Raw genomic sequence first — 12856 nt, forward strand, 5'->3', positions numbered from 1 at the left:
TTCCTCTAGAATTCCAGTAAACTAGAACAAGGAGCATCCCTGCAAGGTTAACAGCAGAAGCAAGAAATAGAGAATATGCAAATACATATCTAGAAGAAACTGAATTATAAATATAAACCAAAAAATAGGTTAAAATGGCAGAGTATTTATACACAATGTCATCTCCCTAATTAAACACACCACTCTCAATTCACTGGTTTCACTGCTCCTCAGAAGCTACCATAAATAAAGCTAGAGCAAATGAATGGCCAGCTTCATATATGTATAAGCAGAAGGAAGGTTTGCCCTTTTGTGAGCAATAGGTAATGCTCAAGAGGATCGATGTCCCAGCCAAGTAGGGTAGGAAAGCTCCATCCAAGTGGAAAACAGAGACCACTACAAATGCCAGCAATCACTGCATTACATCTGGGCACAGTGTGAAGGTTAAAGGGAAAGAGTGCAGCTCAGGTTATCTGAAACAGCCTATGAATGAATGCAGGCAGCTGGCAATAAGGAGTCTAACATGTATACCCATTGCCTATACCGTGCAGGGAGTTATGCATCCTTTCCTTTCTCTCCTCCAACCTCTGTTGTCCATCTTCATTTTCACTTTCTTCACAGAACTGGATTCTCTATAGATGACTGAAAGCTATGGCACCAAATGAGATGAGGTACTACTCACTTTTATCCTCAGTTTGTTTCTCTTTGCTTAGACTCCTGCATTTTTTTAGTATTTTCCTCTCTGCTCTTCTAGCCTGCATGCTCTTCTAGCCTGCATGTTGAATTCAAGATAGCTGAAACTCTGTGGAGTTTCAATCAAAGACAAAAGAATAAAATGTTTTGACTTCTGTCATCTATATGTAAAAATGTATATACCTTGACCACTTCAAACTCATTAGGATGGCTAGCATCACAAAACAAAAACAAAAACAACAAACTATCAAGTGTTGGCAAGGATATAAAGAAATCAGAAAGTCAGAACTCTTATGTACTGTTGGTGGGAATGTAAAGTGGTACAGCCACTGTGAAAAAAGAAAAATTACATATAGAATTACCATATTATCCAGCAATTCCACCTCTGGCTATATATCCCAAAGAATTGAAAGCAGGGTCTCAAAGAAATATCTGCACTCCTGTGTTCACAGCAGCATAATTCACAATAGTTAAAATATGGAAGCACCCCAAGTGTCCAAGGACATGAATGGAAAAAGCAAGTGTGATATACACGTACAATGGAATATTATTCAGCCTTTAAAAGGAAATCCTGCCATATGCAACATGAACCTTGATGACATTATGCTGAGCAACATTAATTCAGCCACAAAAAAGACGAATACTGTATGATTCTACTTACACGAGATACTCAGAGTAGTCAAAATCATAGAAATAGAGAGTAGAATGCTGGTTGCCAGAGACTTATATGGATGGTGGCGATGGATGCACAACATTATAAATGTATTTAATACCACTGAACTGTACACTTTAAAATGGTTAAGATGATAAATTTTATAAGTATTTTGCCACAGTAAAAAAAAAAAAAAAAGTATGCCTTGCTTAAGAGCAGGAATTAAGGTTAACAGGAATAAAGAAATAAAAGGTTGCTTCATTTTTTTTCTTGGCTCCTCCACCAATACTCCATATTGGGTACCACTATGCTATGGTCAAATTGGACTATTTACCATTTCCTGACCCTGCTCTACATTCTCCTAGAATGCCTGGAATGCCCTATACACTGCCCCTCACTTCAGTCTCTATTCTACACTTTATTCAAGAGCAGCAAAAATGGCATCTCCAAGAAACCTGTAATACCCCTTTCTGTCCACAGTTTATTCAGTCCCCTATTTCCAAATACTGCAGCATCCTTGCATCATGACTGTTTGTGTACATTCTCTTTTATTGCAGAAGGTCATGCTCAAAGCCTTTTGTTTAAAAATCTTGTTTGCAGGACTCCTGGGTGGTTCAGTTGGTTAACTGAAGGCGTCCCAGTCTTGATTTCAGCTCAGGTCATGATCTTATGGTTCTTGGGACCAAGCCCCGCATCTGGCTCTGTGCTGACAACACAGAGCCTGTTTGGGATTCTCTCTCCCTCTCTCTCTGCCCCTCCCCAATTTGTGCACTTTCCCTCTCTCAAAATAAATAATCATTTAATAAAATAAATAAATAAATAATAAAAATAAAAATCTTGTTTGCGTATGTTTTCCTAAGAATTAGAGAAATGTTTATACCTCAGTGTTGCTTAAAAAGGTAAATGAATATTGGAACTAGATGCCATCTAGAACTAGATGTCATATAGTTTCAGTTCTAAGTCAAACAATCAAATGCTTTTCCCCTGGTTATCTCAATCAGTTATACCGAGGCTGTGTTGCAAAGCAAAGGCAAATCTTGTTCTACTCCCACCACTAAGTGAGCCGTGCTAGCTCTTCAGCGCAGAATTACTCAGAAAACTGAAGTATTCCATCGTCAGGCAGAGGACTGAAAGGAGAGAGAGCAATACCTGGATATTATTCAGCAATATATTTAAATGAAAACAAGGAAGACAGTTTCTAGGCAGTGTCTTCTCTGGGTATCCTGCAATTTGTATCTCATAATCAAACAAAAGAATCAAAATATTGTCCACCCAAAGACCAGCAGCCCCCAATGTTTGGAGCTCCTAAGACACTGGCTACACACATGCTGTTCTTACTTCCTGGACCACAGTCAATCATCCTCATCCCCCCCACAGGCCTAGCAAACACCTTAAAAACCCAGGTAAGAAGTCAAATTCTCTAGGAAACCTTTTCTGCCCACTCAGAGAATAAGATTTGATACAAATAAAAGGCATTCATTAGTGTTTATGTTATCAACTAAAATTACTCAGAATAGGGGTTCCTGGCTGGCTTAGTCAGTAGAGCATGCAACTCTTGATCTAAGGCTGTGAGTTCAAGCCCCACATTGGGTGTAGAGATGACTTAAAAATAAAATCTTTAGGGGCACCTGGGTGGCTCAGTCAATTAAGCATCAGACTTCTGCTCAGATCATGATCTCACAATTCTTGGGTTCAAGCCCCCCATCAAGCTCTCTCTGTGCTGGCAGCTCAGAGCCTGGAGCCTGCTTTGGATTCTGTGTCCCTCTCTCTCTGCACCTCCCCTGCTGGCGCTCTGTCTCTGTCTCTCAACAATAAATAAATGTTTAAAAAATAATAAAATAAAATATTTTTTAAAATAAAATACAGGAAACCTAGGTGGCTCAGTCTGTTGGGCATCTGACTTCAGCTCAGGTCATGATCTCACCACTCCCGAGATGGAGCCTCGAGTCAGGCTCTGTGCTGACAGCTCAGAGCCTGGAGCCTGCTGAGGATTCTGTGTCCCCCTCTCTCTCTGACCCTCCCCCATTCACACAAATAAATAAATGTTTAAAAAATAAAGTAGGGGCACCTGGGTGGCTCAGTTGGTTGAGCGTCAGACTTTGGCTCACGTCATGATCTCTTGGTTGGAGAGTTCAAACCCCGCATTAGGCTCTGTACTAACAGCTCAGAGCCTGGAGCCTGCTTTGGATTCTGTGTCTCCCACGTTCTCTGCCCCTCCCCCACTCGCATTCTCTCCCCCCCTCAAAAATAAAAATAAACATTTAAAAAATTTTAATAAATAAAATAAAATAAACAAAATTACTCAGAATGTCTAGGATCACACCTGAGATATCACTCCTAATATTTCCATGCGACAATGTGTGTACTTTTTGTGAAATAATTGGTTTTTTTTTTTCTGGATTCAAATCCTATACGCAAAAGCAGTTAAAAAAAGAAAAACACAACTGCCTTTTTAAAGTCTAAGCAGTTTTGAAACAAACTGATGCAAAAACAGCTGAAATTTCAACATTGCCTTTAATCAAAGTGCGATTTTAGACCAACTAGACTTAGACTCCCTGAGCCTGTTTCCTATTCTTTAAAATGAGTGTCCACCTAGGACAGTTTCTAACACATAGGAAGCCCACAAAAATCTAAAATCATTTTTATTGCCTATCTCTCGAGTATATTTTGGCACTGGATTCATTCCTATGACTAGTTCTCAGTCTAAACCAGTGCTGTTCAATATAGTGGCTATATGTAACCACTGGTCGCTTGAAATCTGGGTAGTACGAATTGATATGTGCTTTCAGTGTAAAATACACATAATATTTCAAAGACTTGGTGAAAAAATAAAATACCATATTAACATTTTGTGTATCGATTACACAAAAAGATCATACTATGGATATACTGAGTCAAATGAAATAAAATTGATTTCATCTGTTTCTTTTTACTTTTTTAATGTTGCTTTTAGAAATTTTTAAATTATATATTTAGCTTTCATTACATTTCTATCGGACAGGTTGACTTACACTTTGACTTCAAGCTGGTCAATGTGCTCTCTTAACCATACAGTGCACTAGTTCACAGGGGTTCGCTCCAGCCAATTCACCCCCTATCCCAGCATACAGTGGCTCACTTAAACACTCCCCACTTCCACAACCCGGGAAAGCTGATTTAGCAGTTCTTTAATTTTTAATTTTAATCTGGAGCGCACAGATCAGCCGAGGCAACTCGAAATTGTTGCCCACACAACTACAGAGGAAAAGTTGAGGGAAAAGCCCAGCGTCCTCTTCGGTGCGTGTTGGTCAACACTGCTGCGAGGCTGGGAGCTTGAGCAGAAAAGGGTCACCCCTGAGAAAGTGAGAAGGGGCGACAGGGCAAGCGCCTCGTATCTGAAGGAACATAACGTAGAGCCCTCGGAGTGGAGGTGTCAGAAGGAAAGCCTTTTCAACTTCTGGGGAACCAATCTGAGGATGGAAGGGAAGGAGCTGGGTTCCGTGACCGCGGCAGGGAGGATCGATACCTTAAGAATCCCTCTCATCTTAGCCAGAAAGGGGCGGAACTCCTCCAGTGACACGTCTGGATAGAGCTGGCTCCGCAGCAGCTCTTCTGTGATGCCTTGATGCCCGTGGAAAGCTTCCTGGGCCAGGCCGCTCAGCAGCCCGCTCAGAGGCTTGGAACCCTCAAGCTCGCCCGCCATGGTCAGCTGCGGGCCCGCCCCCCAGCAGCTGAGCGCAGCCTCGCTACGGCACCCGGGATGGGCCTAAATAGCCTAGGCAAAGGCGCGCGGGACGAATGAGGGCGAAATTCCGCCAGCGGTCGGTATTGGTAGCCAACAGATTTGCTCTGCAAAACCCATCGCCTAGGACTGCCACCGTGGAGCTATCCATAAAGTTCCAGAAGAATCACTTTACTTCCGCTGATTCCCTTCATTACTTCAGGGCCTACTGAAAGGAAAGATCACTGGGTGAAGACCACCTGACATGGGGAACTATTCTATGAATGAAGGTGGTAGTTTAACTTTGGAAAGGCTGCATCTCACCCCAGGCCTTGCCAATCCACTAACTGAATAGGATCTATCACTCAGATGTAATCTCTGCCTGATCATTACCTGTCCACCTTTTGTCCAAGAAAATTTAACTAACGCCTAATAACATAATGTGTTTTCTAGGATTGTTATTTGCCTTTATATATATGCGTGTGTCTTGTGTTTCCAGCTAGATCAGCGGCTCAGCTCCGAAGCTCCTTTTTATAACATTCTGTTAACACCTTCTTTACAATCCTGAAATGAAATGCATAGGTTATATAATTTTGTACCCATATAGTTTCAAAAAACCAATATATTATTCACCCATGAGAAGGAATGAGGTACTGATACATGCTACAACATCCATGAATCATAAAAACATGTTAAGTGAGGGGCACCTGGGTGGCTCAGTCAGTTGAGCACCCTGAACTCGATTTCAGCTCAGGTCATGATCCCAGGTTCATTGGATTGAGCCCCGGATATGACACCAGGCCAAGCATGGAACCTGCTTAAGATTCTCTCCCTCTCCCTCGCTCTTGCTCTCCACCTCTGCCCCTCTCCCCCGCTTGTTCTCTCTTGCTCTTAGAAAGAAAGAAAGAAAGAAAGAAAGAAAGAAAGAAAGAAAGAAAGAAAGAAAGAAAGAATTGCCTAAGGCAAGGCAACAGCAAAAGAAAAGACTCTAAAGCCCTGGCTCAAATGGAAAATATGAAAACCTAAGATAGCCTTCCCAGAAAACAGGTTTCCTTTTCATTATGACCAAATAGGTTTACATTCTAAGTTCCATTAAGCAACTGGTCACTTCTCCTCTTACACTACTCCTTTTATGGCTCACAGACTTTTGATCTCAGGCAAGAAATAGGTGTTTTTTTTTAAGATTTTCCATCTCTAAAAGTGTTAAAATAAGAAATGTGGACTGAAATAAAGGGCAAACACAAGGGCCCCAAAGTTTTGCAATAAACTCTTCCTGTTCTCTGTCTCTACTCCACCTTTTCAAATTCACTTTAATTACCATTCACTCTCCGATCAGCCAGCCACTCAACAGCTATTAGTGGAGAGTTTTGTGCCAGTCATTCTGCTAGGCTTTAGGGGATACAAAAATGAATGTATCCTAAAATCTTACATTCTGGTAAGGGAAGATGATATATAAATGAAGGGGAGCAGAATATGCCACCCTAAAATATGCCATTTTGGCATAAGGATTATATTGAGCTAAAGGCAGTGAGAAGAAACAGATATAAGAAAAGCTTCTGGCCCTATTTGCCTAAAAGAAGGATGTAAATTTTCAAAGGTGTCCCACCTCTGTCTACCAGGAAAGACAAAAGTTAATTGCAGGAGACAACTGTAGGCTTTACTAATGAAGAAGGCATGGAATTAAAACTGGCTAACAAATCTTACTCTTCTTTCCCGTGCTTTTCCTGGACATCTGCCCATAACAGGCCTTCCTTACAACTTTCTTTCTTTTGTCTTTAGTTGAAGATGGTATATAAATTGGAGTTCTAAGCCATCACTTTGAGTTACTCATTTTTCCCTGGGTATCTCACATGTATACATTAGGGATACATGTTAATAAACTTGTTTTGTTTTTCTCATTAATCTGTCTTTTGTTTTAGGGGTCCCAGATAAGAACTTACAATAATAAAGGGAAAATTATTTTTTTACCCCTCTACTTAAACAAATGATTAAAATACAATGAACTAAGGGTTGCTACTACTCAGTACCTAGAAATAACTATCAGATTTGGTAGTAGAAAAAAGAAGATTGATTAACTCAGCTTGTGTAGATCAAGGAATGGCTTAATGGTAAATAGTGTTAAAGAAGCTAATCAAGAGGACATGATACTAGTTGACCCACGAGCTGGACCTGGAATATGAGAGTCTCCTCACCCACTCCCCTGTCCTTGGAATGTACATTCTGCCAGTTCCCACAGGGGGAGCTATTCCAAGGACATAGTCTATAGAGAGTAAGGTGTTGTTCAGACCATCTGGATGGTATATGTGACTGAGCCCAATTAAGGCCTCTATATAAACTTTAAATTATTCATGCAGAGATCTGCTTATCTTGCAGTCATCCAAGACAAGCCTCATAAGTAAGTTCCCTTGCTTATTAAAACTGCCACCTACCAGTTTTGAGTGGTCTGCCTTTTTATTCAGTCTCTCCTGCCCTCCATGTATGGGACCTGGTTTGAGATTTCACCCAGGAAGCTCCAAAGGCTGCAAACCAACAAAAAGCCAGACATGTTGCAGGGGAAACAGCATGTTCCTATGTATGGAGACATGAAACAGAGTGGTGTTTTGAGGTACACTATGAACCCCATAGTGCAACAATAGGGTTCAAGATATTCTACCCCAAAATATGGAACTTTGGCATATTGAATATTTGAAGAAACGTGAGAAACAAAACTTGGATATAACAGGTACAGGAAGGACTCCCTGATCTCCCCCCTTCTCTTGTGAAGCAGGTCAGAAGACTCTCATGTGAGAGTTGCCCTCTCTATACCCAGAGCATTATTATCTCCAAAGATGGAGGGGTGCCAAGGGGACTCTGAACAAACAGGTTTGCTGAGTTTTCCCAGTTTACAACCCTTAGCTCATACCTTTTTGTCGTATCACATTTTTTCCCACAACTTTCCATTCTTCATCAAATCTAGCATAAAAATACTCAGGTTTAACCACTTCTTCAGGTCTTCATTTCCTTATCAAGTTTCCATGCCACATGAAACATATTAAATAAATGTGTATGCTTTTCTCTTGTTAATCTATCTTTTGTTACAGAGCCCCAGCCAAGGAGCTAGAAGGGCAGAAGGAAAAAGATATTTTTCCTCTTCTAGAGTAACAAGAGTAGAATGAGGAACCTATGGTAATAAATCTGGAAAGATAAACAGCCTGTGTCACAGAGATGGAAAGTTTACACATAATGCTGACTTTTATACTCGGTCATTGAGGATAACTGAACAGTTGTAAGCAAAGGAGTAATAGGAAGATCAGATTTGCCGGGTTTGTTTTTTTTTTTTAATGTTTATTTATTTATTTTTGAGAGAGAAAGAGAGAGACAGAATCCCAAGCAGGCTCCATGCTGTCAGCACAGAGCCCAACACAGACTCGAACTCACAAACCATGAGATCATGACCTGAGCTGAGGTCAAGAGTCAGACACTCAATCCACTAAGTCACCCAAGCATCCCCAGATTTGCATTTTTAAAAGATTCCTCTATGTGACAGTGTGGCAAATAAACTGAAGGAGCAAGGAAGGCCAAGGCTACAGTATCATAGTAAGCAAATAGATGTTGATATGGGTCTGATCTAAGGCAGTGACACTTAGGATAGAGAATATAAGAAAGATTCTTGATTCAAAGAAGGTAAAATTTGTAGGCTTTGCATGAGGGAAGAGAGGAAAAAATGAAAGGAATGATTCCCAGTTTCTGATTTAGGTGACTGAGTTGTAGATGATGGTCTGGAGCATACAGGGGCTCAATTTATTCATGTGCTAATCCTCCACATAGCTTGTGTGTCCTTATATCCTTCAATGAGCTTTATGAATCAAGTGGCACCTGGGTGGTTCAGTCAGTTGAGTGTCTGATTCTTGATTTTACTCAGGTCATGATCCCAGGGTCATGGGATCCATACTGTGAATGGAACCTGCTTAAGATTCCCTCTCTCTCTCTCACTGCCCCTATCCCTTACTGGCCTTCTCTCTCTCTCTCTCTCTCCCTCTCTCTCTCTCTCTCTCTCTCTCTCAAATAAATAAATAAATAAATAAATAAATAAATAAATAAATAAATAAGTTAGTTTGGGGGCACCTGGGTGTCTCAGTTGATTGAGCATACAACTCTTGGTTTTGGCTCAGGTCATGATCCCAGGGTGGTGGGATCAGGCTCCACACTGAGCATTGAGCCTTCTTGAGATTCTCTCTCTTTCCTTCTGCCCCTCTCCCCTGCTCATGCACTCTCTCTCTCAAATAAAAAATAAAAGAAAAAAATTTAAATGAGTTGTGTGAATCAAAATAACTATCATAGCAAGCATTTGGAATGAGATTGCCACAGAATAAAACTCTCATTCTGCATTTTGAAATATTTTAATTCAGGAGTGTCTGGGTGGCTCAGTCAGTTAAGTATCTGACTCTTGATTTGGGCTCAGGTCATGATCTCACAGTTTGTAAGTCTGGGCCCCACATCAGGCTTTGCACTGACAGCATGGAGCTTGCTTGGGATTCTCATTCTCCCTCTCTCTCTCTCTCTTTTTATTTTTTTAATGTTTATTTATTATTTTTGAAGGAGAGAGAGAGGAAGGGAGGGGAGGGGCAGAGAAAGAGGAAGACACAGAATCCAAAGCAGGCTCCAGGCTCCGAGCTCTGAGCTCCCAGCACAGAGCCCAACCTCACAAATGGTTCCCATCATGTCCCCATCACCGTTTCAACAAATACCAACACATTGCCTATCTTGTTCCAACTCTATTCTCATTTACTTCCCCCTTACTATTTTGAAAAATCCCAGATATAACTCTTTATTGGTAAATATTTCAGTATGCTTCTCTAAAAGAGACACTTAAAAAAACCACAATTATTCCACATAAGAATATAACTTTCTTAGTAGTTGTTAACTATAAATCCATATTCAAACTTCTGTCTCACAAACTTCATATTTTTTAACTGTCTGAGTATTTAAGTATTGACTAGCCAGCAAGCAACAATTAGTTCTCTTCTCCTTTGCACTAGTTTGTTACTGAGACCATGGTTAAGCCCTATTTTACTAAGCCATATTGCTTGTATCATATTTTTAATTTTTTAAGTTTATTTACTTATTTAAGCATTCATTGCACCCAACACGCAGCTCAAACTCAGAACCCCCAGATCAAGTGCCACACACTCCCCAGACTGAGCCATCCTTGTGCCCCCTTCTTTATTTATCTGAAGTCTCTTTTAATCTATACATTCCCCTTCCATCTTCATGGTTATTTTCTTTTCTTGCAATTTATTTGCAGGTCATTTTTCCTGAAGAGTTTCCCACATTCTATATTTTATTGATTGTATCCTCATGGTATCATTTTTAAAAACTATATTCTGGGGCACCTGGTTGGCTCAGTTGGTTGAGCTACCAACTCTTGATTTCATCTCAGATCATGATCTCATGGTTCATGAGATCAAGCCCTGCATCAGGCTCTGTGCTGACAGTGAGGAGCCTCTTGGGATTCTCTCTCTCCCTCTCTCTCTCTCTGCCTCCCTTGTGCTCTTTCTCTCTCTCTCAAATAAATAAACTTAAAAAAATAAATAAAAATAAAAACTATATTCTATCCTTGTATGTTCTATTAACCTGTAAATTAGAAATTAGATCTAGGGAGGTGTCTGGGTGGCTCAGTCAGTTAAATGTCTGACTCTGGATTTTGGCTCAGGGCATGATGTCACAGTTCCTGAGTTCGAGTCCTGCATCGGGCTTACTGCTGTCGGAGCAGAGCGGGCTTCAAACCCTCTGTCCCCCTAGCTCTCTGCCCCTCCCCCACCTGTTGTCTCCCTCTCTCTCTCTCTCTCAAAAATAAATAAAACATGAAAAAAAATTATAAAAAATTTTTTAAAGAAAGAAATTAGATCTAGGAACTTGATTAGATTCAGATTCAATTTTTTTTCCAATGGGAAGTACCGTTTTGTGTTGTGCCCGACATCTTGATGCCCAAAACAACAATCATTTATTTTTCCCACAAATTTGCAGTATTTATAGCTCTTGATAATACCACAATAGTTAAACATTAGTTCATTCCTATTTTTAAACAGAAAATCTGGTTTACTTACAACAGGTCATGAAGCTTCTAAGTTTGCCAGGCACCCCCTTTTGGTTTTTCCTCTTCCCATTTTCAGACAGGGATTTTTTTCACTGGGAAGCTTACAAAGTGATAAAAATGTGAACTAGAAATCCTTCAGGAAAAATTAGGAAAATCAAAGTATATTTAAGGAAAACAGGCCTGTGCTTCATGTAATGTTGTAAGGTAAACAAAAAAAGTTTGATGCGAGCAATATGGCTGAGGAAAATAGGGCTTAATTGTGGTCTCAATAACATAAACTAATGCAAGGTAGAAGAAAAATAGATAATACATAATAACTATTGTTTTCACACTGAAGTTTTTACCATTGTCTTTTGTGTGGAAAGAGGGAATATATACACATCCTTCCCTCCTTTTCCAAACCCTGCCAGTGCCTCATTCAGTCTTGTTACTAGGGGCTTAGTGAGTGGTTCAGTATCCATCCTAGAGAAGACAATCCTCATCTGGATGATTGGCTAAGTGTTACTATTTTATAAAATCTACTTTACAAATCATTAAAGAATCTCCATAAGGCTATTACTATTGTCAACATTCTCACACTTTGTGTCTGCTTGGATCTGATAGGATTTTTTTCAATATTTTCATCCTTTGCTATTAACAATGCTTTGCATAGGATACAAAAGTTTGCATATTTTAATACTTACTGTAATCCAATTCTAATTAGGAATTAATGTACATCAACACTTTTAAGCAATCAAATCTTCAGCATTGATCTATTGTATAAGTCTGGGGTAGGGGGGAGCTAAGTAATTCCAATTTGTTACAGAAAAAGAAAAAAAAATATTTATAACTTGAAAGCTTTAGGATAATCAAAGCAATTGTCTTACTCATGGAGACTGTCCCAAAAAGCTAGTAATGGCATCTTCCAAATTCTGCTCTGTCCATTACAGCTAATAGGTCTACTCCTTACACTAATAAAATTGGTAGAGTTTAACCCTTTAGAGATCATGTAATTCAATCCTATTATACAGCTGAGGAAAATGAGATCCAGAAAACAAATGACTTGCCTAAGATCACATAACCAATTAGTAGCAGAGTAGAAGAACTCAAGGCCAGGATTTTAGATCCCCAAATTTATGCTATTTCCATCACCACACAACAGTTGTCTCAACAAGTAATCATAGGACATTTATGGCTACATGGAAAAAGTCTGGATTTTTTTTTTTTTTTTTTTTTTTTAGTTTATTTTGAGAGAGACAGCACGAATGGGGGAGGGGCAGAGAGAGAGAGAGAATCCCAAGCAGGCTCCACAGTCAGCACAGAGCCAGATGCCATGCCCGGCTTGAACACACTACCGGTGAGATCATGACCAGAGCTGAAATCAAGAGTGGGGGGCTTAACCTACTGAGCTACCTGGGTGTCCAAGAGTCTGGTCCTTTTAAAAGAGAAGTCAGCATCGGGGCGCCTGGGTGGCGCAGTCGGTTAAGCGTCCGACTTCAGCCAGGTCACGATCTCGCGGTCTGTGAGTTCGAGCCCCGCATCAGGCTCTGGGCTGATGGCTCGGAGCCTGGAGCCTGTTTCCGATTCTGTGTCTCCCTCTCTCTCTGCCCCTCCCCCGTTCATGCTCTGTCTCTCTCTGTCCCAAAAATAAATAAAAAAAAACGTTGAAAAAAAAAATTAAAAAAAAAAAAAAAAAGAGAAGTCAGCATCAAAAGCATACAGCTCAGAGAGCACCCAGGAAGACTTATCTTCTAGTGCTAATTTCCTGAATGCGTGT

The 12856-nt window shown here is 40.2% G+C and overlaps 1 protein-coding gene across 1 annotated transcript in view; it reads right to left on the reverse strand.

The window, feature by feature from the left end:
• COMMD1 (copper metabolism domain containing 1) overlaps window positions 1-5040 on the reverse strand; it is a 186657-nt gene extending 181617 nt beyond the window's left edge. The window contains exon 1 of the mRNA XM_060604923.3: window positions 4830-5040. Within this exon, the coding sequence (XP_060460906.1) occupies window positions 4830-5006 (177 nt within the window). The 5' untranslated portion in view covers window positions 5007-5040. The remainder of the gene's footprint in view (window positions 1-4829) is intronic.
• Window positions 5041-12856: the final 7816 nt, after the last annotated feature.

Source organism: Panthera onca, chromosome A3 (assembly GCF_046562875.1).
Source record: "Panthera onca isolate mPanOnc1 chromosome A3, mPanOnc1 haplotype 2, whole genome shotgun sequence".
In the NCBI taxonomy this organism is placed as follows: domain Eukaryota; kingdom Metazoa; phylum Chordata; class Mammalia; order Carnivora; family Felidae; genus Panthera; species Panthera onca.